The 20,274-nt window shown below is 42.0% G+C and overlaps 4 protein-coding genes and 1 pseudogene across 5 annotated transcripts in view; 3 read left to right on the forward strand and 2 right to left on the reverse strand.

Moving 5' to 3' along the window:
- The first annotated feature begins 497 nt into the window (after positions 1-497).
- Positions 498-3,492, forward strand: LOC128302881 (bromodomain-containing protein DDB_G0280777-like). The gene is made up of 4 exons (XM_053039727.1): positions 498-846; positions 2,133-2,219; positions 2,573-3,010; positions 3,416-3,492. The coding sequence occupies exons 1-4, from the start codon at positions 498-500 to the stop codon at positions 3,490-3,492; spliced, it is 951 nt and encodes a 316-aa protein (XP_052895687.1).
- A 1,725-nt stretch (positions 3,493-5,217) lies between these two features.
- LOC128302882 (spidroin-1-like) lies at positions 5,218-9,000 on the reverse strand (annotated as a pseudogene).
- Positions 9,001-10,762: 1,762 nt separating this feature from the next.
- LOC128301512 (28S ribosomal protein S15, mitochondrial) lies at positions 10,763-11,952 on the forward strand. Its single transcript, XM_053038039.1, has 3 exons — positions 10,763-11,190; positions 11,256-11,451; positions 11,520-11,952. The coding sequence occupies exons 1-3, from the start codon at positions 10,845-10,847 to the stop codon at positions 11,812-11,814; spliced, it is 837 nt and encodes a 278-aa protein (XP_052893999.1). The 5' UTR covers positions 10,763-10,844; the 3' UTR covers positions 11,815-11,952.
- A 129-nt stretch (positions 11,953-12,081) lies between these two features.
- On the reverse strand, positions 12,082-14,081 carry LOC128301511 (SH3 domain-containing protein Dlish). Of its 2 annotated transcripts, XM_053038038.1 has the most exons (5): positions 13,781-14,081; positions 13,240-13,583; positions 12,755-13,146; positions 12,548-12,646; positions 12,082-12,422 (listed from the first exon to the last, which is right to left on the reverse strand). In XM_053038038.1, the coding sequence occupies exons 1-5, from the start codon at positions 13,831-13,833 to the stop codon at positions 12,258-12,260; spliced, it is 1,053 nt and encodes a 350-aa protein (XP_052893998.1). In that variant the 5' UTR covers positions 13,834-14,081; the 3' UTR covers positions 12,082-12,257. The 2 variants fall into 2 exon arrangements, with proteins under 2 accessions (XP_052893998.1, XP_052893997.1); XM_053038037.1 differs by having other exon boundaries at positions 12,548-13,593; positions 13,785-14,081.
- A 479-nt stretch (positions 14,082-14,560) lies between these two features.
- The window catches only part of LOC128305422 (protein FAM13A), a 34,675-nt gene continuing 28,961 nt past the window's right edge, over positions 14,561-20,274 (forward strand). The window contains exon 1 of the mRNA XM_053042856.1: positions 14,561-14,738. The gene's annotated coding sequence lies outside the window, so the exon portion shown is untranslated. The remainder of the gene's footprint in view (positions 14,739-20,274) is intronic.

The raw sequence follows: 20,274 nt of genomic DNA on the forward strand, positions 1-20,274 counted from the left end.
ACGTGTAGTTGGCGGTTTTAAAAGTTATTTAAAAATTATACTTTTAGGGCCGCTCGCAAAAACCGTCCAATCACGGATTGGTGTTGGAGAATCAAGTCATGGAGGTGCGACTGGGAGAGCAATTAATTCCAATGTTGGTGGGTATTCATCACTAATCTGTTACCCCCTCTGTTGATCTTCTTTCATCGAATGAAAATTTGACAGCTCCTCTTACAGTGCAATCCACCTTAAATGCACCACCTTCGACAATTGAATCAAGAAGAGACGGAACGATTGGTAGCACGAAGGGACGAACCGTTGTATTTACCGTGAAGAAACATCCAAAAATTGTACTTCTTCGAGAAGTCCGTCGTCCACCACCGAAGCTAGTAGCTCGCCCGATAGTGCACCAACGAAGAGGCAACCAACAAACGAATGTTGCAGCACTTAATCAGAAAGCTCAACAGCAAAACATTCGTCAACAACAAGCTCAACAGGAAAGCTTTCGACAGCAACAAATGCAGCAGCAAAGGTTCATAGAAAATCAAGCGCAGCAGCAAGCAATGTTAGCACAGAACGCTTTTCAGCAACAGTTACAGGAGAGCCAAAGTTTGATCGATCAGCGCAAAAGGCAGGAGCAACAAGCTCAGCAGGAAAGGTTACGTCAGCAAGCATTCCTCGATGCGGTCGCTGAGCAGGAAAGAAAGTCTTATCTAGAGAAAAAGAGACGCGAGCAGAATCGTCGACGACGTTTTCCGGACGGTTTAAGCCATCAGGAGCGGATTAGAAACGAAATGGTAGCGAGGGAAAAGCAACGGGAGCTAGCGCACCAGCAAGCACTCCTAAACGGGGCACGAAACCAGCAGGGTTTGTTTACTCAGCAGCAAAACAATTTTCAAATTCAAAATTCACAACTGCAATCGCAGCAGTTAAGAGGCGCTGCATCTCAACAGCATAATTGGATATATCACCCACAGGCACTTGATAACACGAATGCACTGCAACAGCTTTCAGAGCAGGAGCAGCGTCGTTTGCCGCTCGTCCAGCAGCAAGCATTTCAAAAGGAACGCGAACGCGTTCAAGTTTTCAAAAAGGTTCCAAAGCTACGGAAACAACTTCCTCTGAGATTGGGTAGAATAGTTGTGTTGCGCTTAGTTGATTAGTTGACATTAGAAATTGTACAACATTCCGATTCACAACCATTTGAGAGTATTTTTAAATAAAATGTACATAAAAACGGTTTTTTTTCACATCCTTACAGTTGTTTGAAATATGTTCGATGATCCCTTCCGTATTATCTGTTTGGGCCAGTTATGTACCATTATTCGAGACTATCGATTCAAATTACCGTATGCAAATATCTGGGATATCTCGGGGATCATGGTTCCCGGCGTCTCCACCAACGAATCATAGCATATCCGCTCAAGTGAAAAGTTACACAGCTGATTTCTTTTATTGGAGTCTCTCGGCAATTTGATTGCTAATGATATTGCCGGATTTTAAATCTATTTTTAGATCTTTCTTATGAGGAATTCATGCAATGTTTGTGATCCTGAACGAATCGCATGGAAAATCACATAAAAATAAGTAGAATTTTTCTCACAGCAATAGTTCAATGTTTTGATCTGAGCATAATCATTTAAGTTAAAATAAATTTTCTTTAATGCGCCAAATACAATAGTCGCTAATTTCAAATTGATCCAATCCTGTTCTTTGGGCATTCGCTTACCGTTTCCAAGAATATGAACTAGATTTCCGGAAAATGCAAATGTTGCCAAAAGATATTTGACCGCATGGTTTATCATTGAAACGGTCGCCAAAAACTGCTTACCGATTGGGGCGAACATATTTAAAAGTTCAAACCGGTTTATGTTTCTGAAGCATCAGGATACTAATCTTACCAACTGTGGAAGAATTTCGTACGGATGCGGCACGGATAGTGTTAGTAGCGTTCAATCTCTGCAAGCGCAAGATTCACTTCCAACAGCACGATGAAGCAGCTTAACGTTGGAATCATCGCGTTAGGGTTTAGCGTTCTGTTCGGAAGAAATAGTTGTGCCCCACAGTCACAAGGTAACAAAACGACTGATAAGAAGTGAGTTTAGCATCAAGCAATTGTTGTTGACCGTTCCATTTTTTTGTTATATTATAAGGGTTTGAACAGCCTAACTCTTCCAAGTACGTGCTGAGTGAACAATCGTCTGGTCGGGTGGGAAAAATAGAAGTCAGTAGCACCTCTGGTAAGTACGAGACAGGAGTTTGGATTGTATGGCCCGATGATTTCATGGTAGTGGCGCGCGTATTCATACAACAAAACCGGTACTCGGACGTTTCCGACGGTAAAAAAGCAAAAAAATGGCATTCACAGACTTCCTGAAGTCGTGGTATCGCAACGAAACACATTCAAAAGAAGAAAATGATTAATTGTCTAAAAATGATTAGTACAGCAGAAGATAATGAGTAAACGAAACATTATTATTGGTTGTATACTCTGTTAGTTCGGATATCTTGCACAGTCCAGGAAAAACAAAGCTGTTTTGAGTTGGTTGTTTGTCACTACACCAAACTAATGTAAAATTATTTCAATATTTAGCTTCGAGCATCAGTACCTCATCGAACGCAAATTTGGGAATATCGACTGTTCAACCTCAACAACAACAACAATTTCAACAACCTCAAATAAACCGCTTCGCACTGGCACAGCAAGTACAACAAGTTGCACCAAATCAATTACAACGGCTTCAATTGACCAACTCGTACCAGCAAGCTCAGTCGCAGTACGAACGTGAGCTAGCACAATACAGACAGCTTTTACAGGCGTACCAACAACAAACGGCAGCTGTACAGCCGCAAATACAGCCACGCGTCTACCAGCAGCCACAACTTGCAGCGCAACAACCCGTGCAACAGCAACAGTATTATCAACCAGTTCAACAACAACCATACTACCAGCCTTACACTCCCTACCAGCAGAGGAACTATTATAATAGCATGTCGTTTGCAACAACACGTCCCACGTCATCAAGCTCGAGTAAGTATTGGCCAGGATACACACAGCGGTGCATATCTGCAATTTCCACAATTCCAACTGTTATGGACCACCCTATAACGCATCGGTGGATCCGACACGGTAACTCTCCGCTGACAAGTAATGGTCAGCGGTCGATGGTGTAAGTGTAATCCACCGGTGCTAACGAGAGGTCACCGCACGGGCGCGCGCGGTCGACACTTCGGTTCGGGCACGCTATGAGCGATGAGCGTTGCGGGAGCATGAATATTGTAACGTGTTGAGTTTTACGTGTAAAATATATAGTTTGTAATACGTGTTGTAACGGGTCACGTGTCCAGTTCATTCGGTGTTGTATGGTGTCCTCCCGTGGCAAAGAAAGAAACATAAAACCAACAATTCCACAACATTCGAACAATATCCTTACAGGTCTTTTAGATGGTATTGCAAGAGGATTGCGGAGTTTTACGAACGGTTTAAGCCAAGGTTTCGGAGTTTTAGGATGACGATACTGATAGTGACAGTAACAGTGTAATGAATTTGAGCATTTTTTTCGCTCTGAACAGTCAGCACAACAACCTTAAGAGGTCTAGTCATTTTTTACTTTCCTAGTCGGTCTTGCGTACGAGAGATTGGTCCGGATAGGTTTTTTGATCGGCTCTGGTGTGATAAAGACCGGCGCCGCTACTAATGCATCATAGGATCGCCTCAAAAACATTGCTTTAGACACATTCAGAAATAGATGAGAAATAGATTCTGTACTATTAAAATTAAATGTTGCAAGATAATTTAAACGATAGTGAGCTTATCTTATACTTTGCAGCAACAATCTTCGTGACGTGGCGAAGCTTTCGTTTGCTCTCTTTCAAACAGTTAACACGCGTGTTGATGATAATGACCTTCTGTCTAGGTGTGAACTTGAGCGTCCCATGTATTTGCAATAGGGGCAATAGATCATCTTGGGCATTTGATAGTGTAAACCTTGAATGAAATGGTTTGCTATGTTGCACAACATTTATTCGCAGCTGTTTTACTAAAGGCACAAAATAAAGCAAGAACACAAATAAAAGGTTCGTCGCCTACTATGCTCAGTAGAGGCATTGAAGTCTTTCGTTTCAGTAGAGGTTTGCAACGCAATTTTGCTCGATCGAAACAAGCACGATGCAGTCTCGTTTAACATTTGAAATACAGAACATACATTTTAAGCACACACTTAAAACAACTTGTAAAGGTACTGAATGATCCGAAGATGTAGAGACTAACAAAATCAATGTAATAGACACACCTGTTTAAATTTATTCAGGAACTATCAACCTCATATTAGATTTTTTCTTGATTGAACAAATTAATGGCACTCATAGATTGATTGAACGAAAATTAGTTTCAAAGTAGCTACCAGTAGAAATTCCAGTGTGTTAGTGCCTTAGCTTTAAACTCCTGAGGTCGTCGTGAGGGTGTCAAATTATATTACCCTTAAACCAAGCAGATATCAAGCTGACTTTAATTTTGAATCGAAATAATGGAGTATAGGGTTTATAATTTGATTTCCATATAGAAAAGGGATATTTTATTTCCATATAGAAAGGGTCTTTTATATTCATATTAAATGGTAAAATAAAAATGCTTCTCTTTTTTGTCAACGAATCATTTTTCACGAGATGTGCTAACCGTGGATAAACCATATCGGATTTCGTTGGATGGTTTCAAATTGTTAATCACCACTTTCACCCCAACCTATGCTTACATTTAAAAACTAGTCTTACAATATTCCTTTTTTAAGCAGTTACTAAAAATATCTACAACATGAATTATATGATAAAAAAAATAAAAATCAATAAAAGGAAGAACATGTCTGATTGATAATAGGCACGAGTAGCAATACTTTCCCAACCGCCAATTCCACTTTTTCACACAAGCGACAATCGAAGGACATACCAATTCACAACAACTGACATTGAACTGGATGTTGCTCCCATACACCAAACGATGATAGTATTGAGCTACGGCTAAAAGTCATAAAAGGTTCGTTGCCTATCATACCGCCCGCGTCGTTGAAGTCTTTTGACTGAAGCGAACCCGCTTGGCCTACATTCGAAGGGCGTAACGCAATAGGTCTGTTTCGTGCATTTCTTTTCTACCACGACGCGAACATGTTGGGAATCATGGTTTAGGGCTTTGTTCGATATTTTATTCATAAATAAACATAAAAATAGCTTACAACACGAATATGGATTCAGCGTAACAAACATGTCGATCCGATGGCAATGTGTTGGCGGTATTAATGAGTGGCATTTGTCATTTTGCTTCAGCAGTTTGTGTCACCGCATATTAACAGTCTCCGTGTTCATTTAGAAGAATCTAGAAAGCAAACGGAGATGATCATTTACTAAACTTTAGCGAACAGGCTCGCAACTCTTATTCCATTACTTACGGGAACAAACCACCGCCGCCTCCACCGAACGAGTTGGCCGATGCTTGGGCACTGGACGCTGAGCCACCAAATCCACCTAGGCCACCACCGAACGAGCCAGACTGGGCAGAAGCCTGTGCACCCGATCCACCGAAACCACCGCCATGGCCGCCGCCGAATGAGTTGGCGTTCGAGTTACTGAACGAGCCCGAAATGCCACCGAGTCCGATGTTGAACGATGCTGACTGTGCGTTGGCCTGGCTGCCAGAGAAACCGCCACCACCTACCGGGCCGCCGTGGTGACCGCCATAATAGGGTTCTGGGTATGGTCGATGGTAATGCGGACGATGATGATATCCTTGTTCGTTAAAATATAATGCCGTAGAGACATTTCGTGATTGGGAACGGAATTAAAACGAAACAGATAAAATGCAAACGGAAAGATTAATAAAGAGTTTTTTACCCTAAACATTTGTTAGAATGTCAAACCCCCATATCGAATCGTATTTTTTAAGAAGTTTCCTTTTTAGACTTCAGCTATTTCAAGACGATGAACCCAACTCCATTACCTGGCGCTACGTATCCAACTGGGGATAGCACACCGACCGGTGCAACACCGATCGGAGCTACCGCTACCGGAACCGGAACCGCTACTGGAATAAAGCCTAAAAGAACCGACCGTAAACCGGAAGGATTAGTAGCAAACTACTGGCGGCAAACAATTAGAAAGAAAGGACAAGGAAGGGTGGTCAGTAGCGGAAGGAATTTTACGACGCAGTACGATCTTCATCACGCTTTTTTTTTCCTAGAATGAGCTTATAGAGCCTGATGGTATGTAATCTCTACTTTATTATATATTTTGTGGTTGTTTAATGACTTGTTTTAATAATTTTTAACCATGATTTAATCATTTTTTAAATAGATCGTATTATTATTATTCTATCTGAATAAGCAATAAAAACCAATAAACTCCGTTTTAGCTTTTCAAACAGAATCACAAAGTAAACAACGGACTCGCGACTCGGTAGAACGAATCGAAACGTATTCGTTGCCTCAAAAAACGACCTTGTTGAGTACAGGTCGTCGTCTCCGACGCATATCTGTTTGCAAATCCGCTCTTTCAATGGATTCGCAAACAGAATCTCTCCACAGTGCGTACAATCGATGTCAAACGACACCACTAAAGATGTCAAAATGGACTAGCAACTCAATCAAAACTTGAATGGCCAAAGAGGCTTGGCACACGATTGTAACTTCTTCATACCCTCCCCAACTCGGCAACAGGTGGCATCGACTGGATGGATTCTATGTTTGTTTCCCCGGCCCGATCATCGATCTCTTTGCACAGCGTCGTGTGAAATATTCAGAATTTTCGGGGATTTTTCAAATTTATTCAACGCGTGGTATTTTAGCTCAACTTCCTTAAAAAAAATCGGCAAAACAAATCTACAGTTGATGAGTAAACATCAACGAGAAGAGAGATGCTACCTGACGAAGATAAGAAGGAGGTTAAGTAATTTGCTCTTTCAATTCTGTTCTTTACTTTGGTCTGGAAGATAAGAAATATTTAAGAAGAATTACAGAACAAGCAAGACAAACAATTAAATTAGTCTGCAAAAAAACCTTTTGCTTGAAGTAATGCATTCTATGAAGATGTAATATTTCACTAACTTTAAACTGCTCGATCGTACCGCGTATCCTTAACTAGAAGGTTTGAAAGAATTGAAATCAACGTGAAAACACCATCATACCTCTACGTAATGCTGTTTGTTGCGTTTGTGTGTGATTGAATATTCAGGCGTGTGTTTGTGGGAAAGGTGCAGCAGGAAGGTCAGATAAGCCGCAAAGGGCCAGATGTATCAATTACGTTTGGCCCGTATGGAGACAACGATCGGAGATGCGGGAGATTGGGCAACAACGATCGATTGATGAAATAAAGGGCGGTAGCGTGTGGAGGGATGTTGTTATGAACCAAATGTTTATGGACGGTGCATCACAGCCAAACACATCGTTCGGTTTCAGCAACATAATTAAGAAATGAATAAAAAAATAACAAGTAATCATAAGCACACATTTTGCATTGCTTTTGAAGAGTAAGGACATTTTTTTTTGGGGGGAAAAACTACCTTTTCGATATGCTTTAGCTTTTGAAGGAAATTTAAACAATTTTACATGCACACACACGTTCCACCATCCAATCAGTTGGTAAAGCAATAAAAGAGAAGTGAAGACACGTCCGAAGCAAACAGGAGCAACAGCCAGGTAAAGAAAAATAAAATAAAAAAGCTTATTTTTCACTACTGCAAACACTACTTATATTAAACTGCTTAAAAGCTACTGTTAGCGTAAGGATTACAGCTTTCACACTGTTATTTCATCTCCGAAATAAGCAACAGTACAATACGCTGACTGCATCACTACAATACAACAACTACACTACACTTGTTTGCACTGCGCCCTCTAGCGGCAAACACCCAAACATTCCCGCTATAATACCTCCTCCCAGGCCGGGATATCCGAAGCCAAACTGTGCCGCCGGTGCTGCAAGGGCGACCGCCAACAGGGCAAACAACACTACGAACAGTTTCATCCTGAACGAGAAACGCTTTGCTGGTCACACAATTTCACAACCAGTCAACCAACACTGTAGTGACACTAAGTAGCGAGAGCTTAACGGCCACCTGCTGGGCTCAGTGATACGTTCCGAATCGATGTGTGTACCGTCCGAACGCGTCCGTACAACTGCTTTAAATCGATAGTCAAATAATGGTTTTTATGCTGCGTCTGATCTGACCACGAGCCATTCGGTGTTGGTACAGCATCCCTCCTCCTGGAGACGGACCATCCGCTAGGGTTTTTCCTGACCACGAAAACAAACAACTCGTAACGATGCTCCTCGAACAGGAAGAGGGAGGAGCGAGGGAGAACAGGCGTGTTACGGGAGTGGTGGGGTTATGTTTTTGCTGCCCGGCCGGCATGGACGATATTGTATGATCGCACCGTGGTGGGACCTGTGCCACTGCAAGGTGATTGAGTCACACCGTCTATTCGGGGTGTGGAGTTGTCCAAGAGACACACTAGGATGTGAGTAGTTGGGTGTTATGGTCGCACGTTCAAGTTCAAGTTTTACGTATCTTGATGATCGTCTGACCATCGTGTGTGTGTGTTCTGTTTTGTTTTATGTATGGTTAAAGTTTTCCGATCGCAGCAGGAAGAGCATAATATCCTTGAGAAGAGCCGCTTTTTTGCCTGGTCGTTGACCGGTCATGTGTGGAAACGAAACGGAGGCTGTGTGTTGTGAAACATGCAAACGAGACGGGTGAAGCTCGATCGGTTTCTACATGGATAACTGTTTCTAGAGACGATCTTGTCAACCCACTCAGAGTAACAGAGCTGAAGATGTATGATGCGCATCTGCGCCATCACACTTTTACAGTTGTCGAGACAGGACAGATCGACCAAGAAACAAGGAAATCAATGAAAGAAAAAAAAAGATAAAGAGATAATCTCCGTATTCCCCAACAACTTCTTTCATTATAGCATTCCCATTTGTCTATCTTTTGTACAGAGGGACAGAACCTCGCAGCTCGACCCACAGATACATGGCTACAGCAGAGAAAATAATGATCTTGACCTTCGCACGAAACACTCGACATCTTCCCTCGTTGGTCGGCGCGTTGGGCGCTTACAAATGTAACCAAATCCTTCGAACCACAGCGGAACTTACCTCCCAAAAGTGCCAATAGTCGCTCCAGCTAAAGTACAAGGTCTACCGCTTTGGGTAGATCAATCAAACTTCCTATACCCACCAACGGAACTCCGTGACATTGTGCTTACGTGAAAGGTTTCACGATGGCAGTAGTTGTGAGTGTAAAAAAAGCCCCGACTATCGTACACCATTTGCTCTGTTTTGTTTTGGTGATATGCTCGATACGCAGGGTTGACCTGTACAGTCCAAACCTGAAGGATCTCCAGTGAAGGGATTCGAATATGTGGAGCATAATTGTACAGTCGCGATGGAAGGGACAAGACATACGATACTTCAATGTCATGGTGCAGTTTTCACTTCTAGTTTTTATTTACTTTCCATTTCATTTCTTCTTTACTTATATTTATATCCCGGATAGTGTGTTGGGAATGAAGATTGTATGGTTGGTTAGTTTGGTCCCGACGAATCAAAGACAATACCACGGACAAGTGTATTTTAGACTATTTTTAGTTTATTTTTTATGTGTGATCCTCGAAACAGAAACATTGTGTGTTTGCTATCTACCAAAGCCAAACAATAGCTAGCTGATGAAGCATGATCATTCCGTAACAAAATGGATTTATTATAAATTATGATTCTCTATCCTCCTGTATCTCGCTGCCACTCGTCCACCGTCTGGTTTACTATCAGCTTAAGCTGTTTTTTTTATAGCTTTTGCGTATTTCATCCCTTGTAATTAAGAAAAGATCTACGGAGAACAACCTGTTTTGCTTCTTTTCGCAAACAACCAAAACAAATGACTTTAAGATCGCTTCCGGATGCGTAAGAACTCGTTCTACATTCAGTTCATAATGTTTTTTTTATTATCCTCTATGGCATTTAAATGTTCTGGAATGTGCTTACGCACTTTGCTATGATATCACTTCTGCTTTCAGCTGATCTTTGATGTGTACTGAAACAGTGTGATATCGGCAAGGGGAATCCCAACAGCCTATCATTTTTTCAAGCACATCCGCAACAGAAAGTAAACAGATGACCGTTCATCTTAGGATGAGAGTCACGTAGGTTTGGTCAAGGTGCAATCAATCCGATTGTCGATCGTTTGAGTTAGTTCTTAGTTTAATCTATGTGCTAATTCTTTGAGTATGATAAAAATTTACGTTTTTTCTGATAACTGATAAGCAATTAATATCATCAGGAGCTTCATAGCATTCCCAATTGGCGTTATCAAAATTTAAACCTTTTTGAGAAAGTATTATAACGTTTCTGCTTGATTTATGACAAACGTGTTTACGTGTATCGTGTGAATTATATATACACATTATATAATATAGCGTGTGTCGCTATATTAGCAAGATTTCGCCTCACAATTTCATTGTAAGTTGTTCCATAATCGAACCCTGCAAAATACTTGTGCTTCACAAACTGACGTCTAGATGGCAGCACACCAATCATTTGGTAAATGGCCGATTCCAAACTGAGAGAATAAAATTAATTTTTTATTCTTATAAAAATCTGCTGCAATGCTACAAATATTCAATTTTGTACAAAAACTTAAAAAAACATCGATTTGCTACCGATGCGAATCTCTGTCAAAAATACACCGGACCACAGCCAACCCACATTCCTAAACCCTCTGTTCCAGTGACATACAAAACGTAAACAAGAAAAGATAAAAAATACCTCGAGTGAAGGAGCTGTGGTGTGTTCTTTCGTAACAATAATAACCAGTCTACATCATGAACGCGCTGGCAAAACTAAAATCCGTCACACCCACCGTAAATCAAATTGTCCGCACGTACGCATTGAAATCGGATCTGAAAATCAAATGGGTCCGGCCGGAGAAGATCCCGTGCTACAAGCCGGAAAAGTCGGGTGATTTGCAGTCACTGCCAAAATTTGCCGGCACCGAACTGATGAAGGATTACCGCGAGTCGAAGGAGCTGGAGTCGGCAAACGAGCATGTTCGGAACCTGTTCACCTTGGAGCACAATCGGCGCCGGGAGATGGTAGCAAATTTTAAAGATGCCATGGTGCGAAAAGTTTACCGACACGATCTCGATTATGGTTCCATGGAGGCAAAACGTGAGTTGCCGTTCAATTTGAAAAGGGGTTGAATGTTACATGCAGCTACTTCTACCTTCTTACAGTGGGCCTTATGACGGCAAGGATACGCAGCTTGCAAGAGTTCATGGAACAGTTCCCGCGTCAGTCGGTGGTAAAGGTACAACTAAAGGAACTGATTGACAAGCGCAAGCGGTACCTGCGTTATCTACGGCGCTGGGATTATCGTCGATTCGAGTACATGTTGGAAAAACTAGATCTTGTTTACAAACCATACCCTACGTAAGTACAGAATACATCGTGTGTCATGAACGAACGGCGCAATAGAGCAATTTTTGAACATTTCTCAGGCATTTCCACTGGATCACCCGTAAAGATTCGTTACGCAAACTGACCAACATCCACTGCGAACAGATCAAAGAGACTCGTCTGGAAGAGTACCGCAAGCAGCTGGAATCGGAGCAGTTAGACTTTCTGGAAAAGAAGCTGAAGACGCTGGAATTTATCCGCAAGGAGCAGACCGAGTGCCAGGTACCGGTGACGGTGACGAAAGAGGACATCCAAACCGTGCGCAAACGGTACGATGAGCTGAAGCAAAAGCGAACAGCAATGGCAGAAAGCTTAAAAGAGTCGCAAGAATCATAAACCACGCAGTTTGAATGAAGAGTGGGAGTGGTGTTCCCATGTTCTTTTTCGTTCATTTTATTGTATAAAAATACATTAATACGAATAAAGTTAATAGACTTGAGCTAGAGCGAATGTATAAAAAACACAAAAACAAACGTTCACGTAAAAGGGTATTACAATATAGACCATCGCTATAAGGGAATGCATTGTTGCCACGAATCAAAACGATCCATTTTTACGAGAGCGAGTAAAACAACTAAAAAAACTTATCTACTGGTGGACATTGCTTGCACTACTCTCCAATACATGTTGCTATGAATATCCATATGGAAGAAGAAAGAGTCGCTTCGAACGAAGGTTAACTTACGAATACGTTAGATACTGTTGCTACTGTTGTGGTTAAAGTAAATAATTTAAAAACTAACCATTATGGGAATTGAAACGAGATTCGCTGTACTCTTCTACAGACTCGTCATGGCAGGCGGACGGGCGTATGCTTTGGGAATGAAACCATATTTGCGGGTTTTCGGTGCGTAAGCCCATAACCATCCGTCGACGGTTTGGTTGTTGAGGTCCGCATAGATCCAGTCACCTCTTCGTACACTTAGATCATCTGGAGCTTGTGCCTAAAAGTAATAGAAAGGGTGTACATATTCAAATTAATCAGGTCTTGGAGAAAATTATTAATAAAGGTGGGATAATGGGTTTAAGAATTTGATTCTATTCGTATTGTTGTCCAGGGAGTTCTCACCTTATAATCGTAGAGCATTACTAACTCCGTGCCGTGGTACCGTAGATCGTCCGATCCAATGCCAGGTTGTTGCTGGTGCTGCTGTTGCTGCGCCTGCTGCTGATGCTGAGCCTGCTGTTGTTGATGTTGACCACCCACGGACATATTTCCACCATTCATCGCCTGCAGGCTATTCATATCGTTCCCAATAGATCCCATACTATTTACACCGCCACCTCCCTGTTGCTGCTGTTGCTGCTGCTGTTTGCCGGCATGACCCTGTAGTATGTTCTCCGCCGGGTAGACGAAACCGGATGGAATGAAACCCTCCTGACCGTCGCTTCGCACGATCCAAAACCATTCGGGATCCTCACGGTTCAGCACGGTTACAAACTCTCCTCGCTCGACCGACACATCATTCTCGTCGCGAGCGATAAACGTGTACAGTACAATGTACCGACCGCTTGGATCTTTAGCAAATGGCAAGAAGTCGGGCTCAGAGCTGAGACTCGCCTGCGAGTGCTTCAGCGCGTTCGTAAGCAGCCCCGGACCAGTGCTGTCGTCCAGCACGTCCATGCTGATGTCGGGCATTCCGTCGGTTAGATCGGCAGCCGTTAGTCCAACGCCGTTCCCTATACCACCACCACCCACCAGTCCGACTCCGGTCGTTCCTGGACCTCCACCTCCGCTGCCCGGTGCACCCATTGTGGCGATATCGCGCGGTAGCTTCTTCTTGATCGCGAGATCGGCTAACTGTGTGTTGAACGGTGCACAGTACGAGTGCGGTATAAAGCCTTCCTGCCGTGTGTCCTGACCGATCACGTACACCCAGTCATTTTCGCGATATAATATGTTCACTATTTGGCCCCGTTTCACTTCCAACTCGTCGTCCACGCAGGGAGTAAAGTCATGCAGCACAACCATCTTGCTGTCCGGGCTGAGACCGTGCTCCTTCTCGATTCCAACCCGTACGAGCGTTTCGATGCTGGCCGATCCGGTGATCCGGCCCATGCCATGGTTCAGCCCTAAACTGCTCGATAGATCCTTATCGATATCGCTTCCGATCGCTGCGTTCGTTCAAATATGGCAGCATATAAAATAGAAATACACCAATAGCAATTAAACCACACACTCAAAACCATTCGCAACAAATCACCGAAAAGTGACGATCATCCCGTAACGGGTTACGATGGCATTCAGATGCAACTCATCCCCCCGGGGGGTGTCCAGCATCACACAGTGCTCAAAACATACTTACGTTTCTTCTTTTTCCCGCGACGAATGCGTACGGGACAGAGGAATGCCATTATGGGAGCACTTCGCTATGGATATTCGGAACCTCCGCCACCAAAGCGATACACCTGTGCACACGTCTGGATGCTAGATTCACCTATTCCGGATCGTTGATCATTGTTTAGTAACGTTTTTTTTGTCGCAAATTCGTCCCAAAACACTCGGTGATAATTTGCGTACAAAGATCGATCGACTGTGATTCCCACGGGCCAATGGAATGTTATTTTTATGGTACCAGCGTTCGATCGAAACGTCACGGGGAACGTATACAGGTTTTTTTTTTTATTTAATTGCTACGATCACTGACAAGCTGGAACAGCAAGTTGAATACAAGTTGTGTGTTGACAATAGTTTTGACCGGGGTGTTGCTCCGATTTCGGCCCAGTGTGAGCGACTCTCCTACGAACACCGGAAACAAAGAGAAACAACAAAACTGCGCACACACACAAACAATGGGTGCAGAGAAGTGAAGAAATAAACTATGCGTGGTACCCTGTGTTTGACGTGCGACCGTACACACGCCCGCACACACTCGCTCAATCATAAGCATATCGAACGCACACTCGCGCACAATGTGACCAGCCCGTACGTACAGCGAAAAATTATCAATCACTTCTTGTGTTTGTCAAACATATTTGCAGCCCCCATAATCGCATAAGCAGACGACGACGTGTTTTGCCGATTAATTAGCGGCATGATAGCGATAAAAATCGTTGTGATTTGGTAGCGTGGGAGATTTGAAGTGTGTGATTTGTGGTGCGTAGTGAGTTTCGGTCTTGAAGTGAAAAGAAAAACGAAATCGTGCGAATAGCATCCGAAAGCAAACACCACTCGAACCATCTAGACGAGTTTGAATGGTGCAAGCAGCAGAATAGTTTTCCAGTGTGTACTTGGATTAGCGGACCCCAGTAAAATCAAGGTAAGGGTAGTGAATAGAAGTTAATACTACAGTAAACAAACTCTTCAAACGTACAAGGGCCAATGTAAACAAAATGAAGTTACAACTGAAATGCAGGTGAATGCTACTAAATCGATAATACCGGTCCCACTGAACTGGTGACATTTGTGGAAAATCAATCCAATGTAAACAAAGCATCTTCCCACAGTTGTTGGCTATTGCGAGCAAGATAAAACCTTCATATTGCGCAATTATTTTCGACATCAACAGTTGCCCAATTTCAATCCCCACCACGGGCGTTTTATTCGCAAAGGTTAATGAACGTTTTCGATGGATAATGTTGGGGGTTTTCTTCGACCCATCCACACTCCTCGGTGAGACATCCGAGCCGGACGGAAAGAAAGTTGCAGTTGCACAGCTTGTGTCAACTTCTGGGCTGTATACGGTGGCACCCTTCCAATCGTATGGACGACGTACCCGAGGCCAAACGGCCAGCACCATAACCCCCAGCACGATCGGCAGTTCGCCCCACCTCGGGCTTGTTGTCGCGGCCGCAGTTGGTGTGTGCCTCAACTTTTACTTCTATTTTTAGCAACAAATCATTTTCGTCCAAAATAAGCAATCCAAAACAAAAAAAAACGACGCACAACAACCACATCAACAACGGTCACAATCTGCATGGACGCAATAAAAGATCATTTGCTGCGAAATCTGTTCGCTGTTTGGTGGGGCAATAGCGCGATCCAACGAAATCAGCGCGAAATGATGGTAATGATGTTAAAGGTGAAATATAACAACACGAGACGGAATGCGATTGACGATGAACTAATCTGCGCGTGATAATAGAATGGGAATGTACCATTAGCTTTGAATGGGTGAAAGGAAAGGATACTCGAAGTGATTAGACTGGTACACACGTGTATTTATTAAACACACCAACTGTAGAGCGATGTAATCAATGCCATGACTTTGATTGAAAGCGTTTGATGTATTGTGTAATCTGTAAAGAATCTTTACTACGCTCGGATCTCTATTTGCAATCTGCTACCGCCAACACGAGTATTAAGCAGTTACACTCGTTTTATGGTCTATTCTCCTTACTGATAAGCCGCAGTCTCTTGAAGCTGTTGCAAAGCTTCCAGCTTCTTCGTGGAATTGGCGCACGTCCGTTCTGCGACACGCTGGAGATGATAGCGGTGTGTGTCTTCCATAATTAAGATGCATCATTATCACCCCACAACAACAACCAGCTCCAAAAACCGAAACGATGGAGGCTCGACACTCTGATGTAGCGTCAACATCGTATCGTACGCGTCGTCTGCGGTTTTTGCTCTGGTCGATGTGTAATCTATCGCACAATGAAATGAATTCGTGAACGTGCCAGCCACCTCAAGGACTTTTACTTTCCCTTCCTCATCGTACCCCGCAGTCCCCGCGGCGCACAAGAGATAATTAAAGCTTCACATCGTCATCACACCATCATCCGCACCCGCAGAGTAACCGCGATCTTCACTTTTATTCGCGTGATCGGAATGGATCGGAAGTGTGTGCTCACGATGCGTAACATTTAGCGGATTTTTTTGTTTACAATTTTGCAAAATATTAGTTTTTGTTTTGTTTTTTAGCAATCTATACAGGAAAAGTGTATTTTAATTCGTTTTGTTGTTATATTGCTGCTGTCCGGGTAAAAAAATAATTTGCTTTAGATGTTCTTGTTGGTTTGCACTAGAGCGCATCGATCGAAACTGATCGAGTTTACGTCGAGAATGGTTTTCAAGGCTTCTGTACAATCGCTCATGAGAGTATCGCTGTTCGATCGCTATAGGGCTTTAAAATTTGTTAAATAGAGGGTAATGATAATGAAAAATTATCCGTTTACGGTCAGGGTCGCTTTATTGGTTTTCTAATGGTATATTTACTTTACCAAGAGGGTTTATCGAAATATCGGAACAGTTTTATATTAAACTCTAAATACAAAACAGAAAAGATTATTCCTACATCTAGCTGAATGATAAATAAGTTTCTTGTAAATGGTTATTAAAACATGTATCGCACTTGAACAAGAGGTTATCATCAGCGTTATTAGTCGATCAGTTTGTTTCATGTATTGTTAAATATCTTTGAATTCTTTATACATTCTCCCAATAATTTGCCATTTCTGTATTAGTCTCCTTGTTTTTTATTTCATTCTGCATTGTTTTAGTAATTCCCCATACATCCCCCCAATGATTCCCGATATAGAGAATATCTCTCCTTGCGTTCTAGAAGCGCACATGGAATGAACCTTGCTTACTACAGCGCCACACATGTATTCTGTCTCAGTTGGGTCTTGAAGTTTGGTGTTATTTAAAAGCTTATCAATGTCGTGCACATGCAGAGAAACAGGGCGAACACTCTGGCGACGGTTACTTGTCGCATATCGGACCGCATATATTAATGCATCGCACGCACTTCGGTCGCTAGTCTGACGAACGATCTTTCCGTTTTGCCATGCGTTTATTTTAAGCAGCCACTCGTGGCAAATGCAAATGCGGTGAAGGTCGTGACGGCGCTGGAACAGTACTGTGCCTTTTGCGGCGATGTTTTGCTGTGGCTGGGTTGCTTGGAAGTCGCGAAGAAGAAGCGAGACCAGATCCTTCCGGCGATTTTTACTTCTGAAAGTATTTAAATGAATGTTTGTACCAAACATTAGAATTCTGGTGAATAGAAAGTATATGAAAACAGGTTTATTATGAAGTTAAAATTTTTCAATATCTATATTCCATGTTTTTTCTTTTTATTTTAGATTTTTAAAAATGTACGACGTAATTCGCCTGTTGGCACCAGCAACATATGCCCTTTAAGGGCTGACTAGCAAAACAAATCAATCTATCATTGCGATAATGTCCGAAAGGCGCATAGATCCGTAATCCCATTAGCGACAACAGCAAACGAAGCAATAGGCCAAACAACCTGTCCATTCTGATAATTTGCCAGAAATGAAGTACCAGTGAAATGCTACTAACCTACCATTTGCCAAAAACAGAAGAGACATTCCTTCTATCTGATCACATTCGTTTTTGGTGATTAGGTTGTTTTTATTGCTGCTAAAAGTCATGCGAATCACACGAGAATGCACAACGATAATTAATCGCGTCTACTGTAACGGTGGTAGGTTATTATGTCGCATTGGGATATTTTTAAACCGCATCCATCGTTTGTGGTACCAAATGGCTGGTACGTGAATTTGCTGACGCTGAAATATATTTGCCATTTGCATTCCACTTACCCCGACAGACTCTGCTACCATAACGGGAAGAAGTTTTAATTTTATTGTGGTTCTGTTTCTATGGATTAGATTTTATATTTCCATTCTCGTAATTCGTAAACCTATTTTGCAACGAAGGATTTTTTCATGGTGTCTGTAGTTTTGTTCAATATTAATATAAAATGCATTTAATATTGGACGAAACGCTGTCGTCAGCCCCTTTTTTTCTCTCCTTTTGCGTTTTTCATGATCTTTGACATTAAGATTTCCTCTTTGCACTGTGGAAAGGATAACCACAATGTGGTTATGAGGCAAAAGGAAAACCAAATGTATGCAATACCGGAAGCAACCGTATTAGATTTCCACCGGCACCACATTGGAACACGTGCAAAACTAGGAAAACGATACGAAAAGCCAATCGACCGGAGCACATTGCAAACACGATACACGATAGGGCATTTTGGTCGTTTTGTGCTGTTTGTCCACGTAACATACGCCTGAATACGAAAGTAGCGGTGGACCATTTGTGTCCTATATATATGCCGGGAAAGGAAAAGTGACGAAGATGCATACACTAAACCTGCACACGTGGCCCATGGTGTGTGTGGAGTTATGATGGCCGAATGGGAAACGGGAAGCAGAAAGCTATCCTGAAATTAATTATTACATTTACTTTTGTTGCTGTTGAAAACATTGGTTGTTGGTTCAATATTGATATTGTTTATCTAATCAATTTAACAACGCTAAATCGAAACCTAATACGATCACTCCACAAAGAAAGGCTAAGCTCTGTTGGCTGCTGTTGCTGTTACAAATTAAATTTAACGATAACCGATTAGCCTAACCAAACAAACCAACGCAGTGGGATGTAAAACAGTACGTAAACAATGACCAAAACAGAGAAACGCCCACGTAAAACCGGAACAGCGAGCCAAACAGCGCGTTTTTTTTTATCGCAAACGATACGCTTCATTATCAATGAGCTCTAAATCTAAAACATAAATCATGCCATTGTGCTTTTTTGGCTGCATCATCGTGATGGGTTCGCTTTTTGCGTGTTTGCCGTCTCAAAATAGATACATCTGTAAACTAGATGTTGATAAATGTTACGCTTTAATTACATTAGTATCTTGTGTATAATGTATCAGTACAACGATGACGTGTGTGCGTGGTGAACAATATAGAGGCAAGCTATACAGAATATACACTTAATTGCTTAGTGTATTTGGAAAAGGATTCTGTAAGGTAAGCACCCGCTACATGCTATTGTTGCATCATTTCATCACTGTTCTTAAGCCTGCTGAAGGTCATGCCGCCACTTCGGTCGCTTATGGGGTGGTTTTGTTGATAAAACAACTCGGAGTACGGAACCGTGTTGCATCGCTGCTGCTGCATTCTCGATTGCGTCATTCGTTTCGCGATCGTGCGGGTATGCGATATACCGCGATATATATGCGTCGTGCAATCTGAATATTTCTTCACACGACGAGTGCATGTGTGTGGTGTGGAGAAAATGTCGCCATCTGCGGCAGGCAGGAATGGAACAAATGGACGATGGATTAAATTTCACTTAACGGTCTGTTATTAATCGTGCATTGATCTTTGCGTTTGTGCGTCATAACTGCATGCACAACCAGTTTGATTAAAATATGAGCAATGAAATACATTTGCAAATGTATTGTCATCTGTCCTTGTAATTTGCATTTGCTGATAGTTTCATATTTATTTTTAATTCTTTTTTATTGCTTGGTTGCTTGGTTTTATTTAGCTTCTGTTTCACGCGTTAGCTTAATTTTGTTCTTTTTTATCCTTTTTATGTTATGTTTTTTGTGACATTTTTTATGTTTTAAATAATTAAATTATTTTTCTTTTTGTTTGCAATTTATTTATTAATTGTTAATCTAATACGGAATGGTTAACAATAAGTTATTTAATATTAAATCACATTAGCGAATTCCTTCTTTTCAATTTGTTTAAAGATATTAAACAGTCTATAGCCGACTTGCTATTTTTTGAACATTATTTATTTAATTCGGATAATGGATCCAATATTTTTTTACCTTTTTCTTTCTTCATTTAACAACCCCAACCATGCTGCCTTTGACAAAAGATTTCATTGTGCTAGAGTACCCAAACCGATCAAAAAAGGGCTTTTCCTTTCAATCTGATTTGTCCTCATCGTTGAAAATACAGTGCCCATGCTTCTTCTCATACCAGCTTCGATCAGGTTCGTCCTTGTCTCAAATATTACCGACAAATGATTATGAGTTTATGGTGCGATATGTCACGTTGGCAGGTGCATGAAAGCCA

This window comes from Anopheles moucheti, chromosome 3, assembly GCF_943734755.1.
Source record: "Anopheles moucheti chromosome 3, idAnoMoucSN_F20_07, whole genome shotgun sequence".
Lineage (NCBI taxonomy): Eukaryota > Metazoa > Arthropoda > Insecta > Diptera > Culicidae > Anopheles > Anopheles moucheti.

Excerpts from the sequence above, each read along its gene's own strand:
- LOC128302881 (XM_053039727.1), top strand. The coding sequence starts at position 498 with ATGCAGCAGCAAAGGTTCATAGAAAATCAAGCGCAGCAGCAAGCAATG. Across the intron at positions 2,220-2,572 it reads AGAAGTCAGTAGCACCTCTG|CTTCGAGCATCAGTACCTCA; the intron begins GTAAGTACGAGA and ends TTCAATATTTAG. Across the intron at positions 3,011-3,415 it reads TCCCACGTCATCAAGCTCGA|GTCTTTTAGATGGTATTGCA; the intron begins GTAAGTATTGGC and ends ATATCCTTACAG.
- LOC128301512 (XM_053038039.1), top strand. The coding sequence starts at position 10,845 with ATGAACGCGCTGGCAAAACTAAAATCCGTCACACCCACCGTAAATCAA. Across the intron at positions 11,191-11,255 it reads TGGTTCCATGGAGGCAAAAC|TGGGCCTTATGACGGCAAGG; the intron begins GTGAGTTGCCGT and ends ACCTTCTTACAG. Across the intron at positions 11,452-11,519 it reads GTTTACAAACCATACCCTAC|GCATTTCCACTGGATCACCC; the intron begins GTAAGTACAGAA and ends AACATTTCTCAG.
- LOC128301511 (XM_053038037.1), bottom strand. The coding sequence starts at position 13,833 with ATGGCATTCCTCTGTCCCGTACGCATTCGTCGCGGGAAAAAGAAGAAA. Across the intron at positions 13,594-13,784 it reads TCGCGGGAAAAAGAAGAAAC|CGATCGGAAGCGATATCGAT; the intron begins GTAAGTATGTTT and ends GAACGAACGCAG. Across the intron at positions 12,423-12,547 it reads TAATGCTCTACGATTATAAG|GCACAAGCTCCAGATGATCT; the intron begins GTGAGAACTCCC and ends TATTACTTTTAG.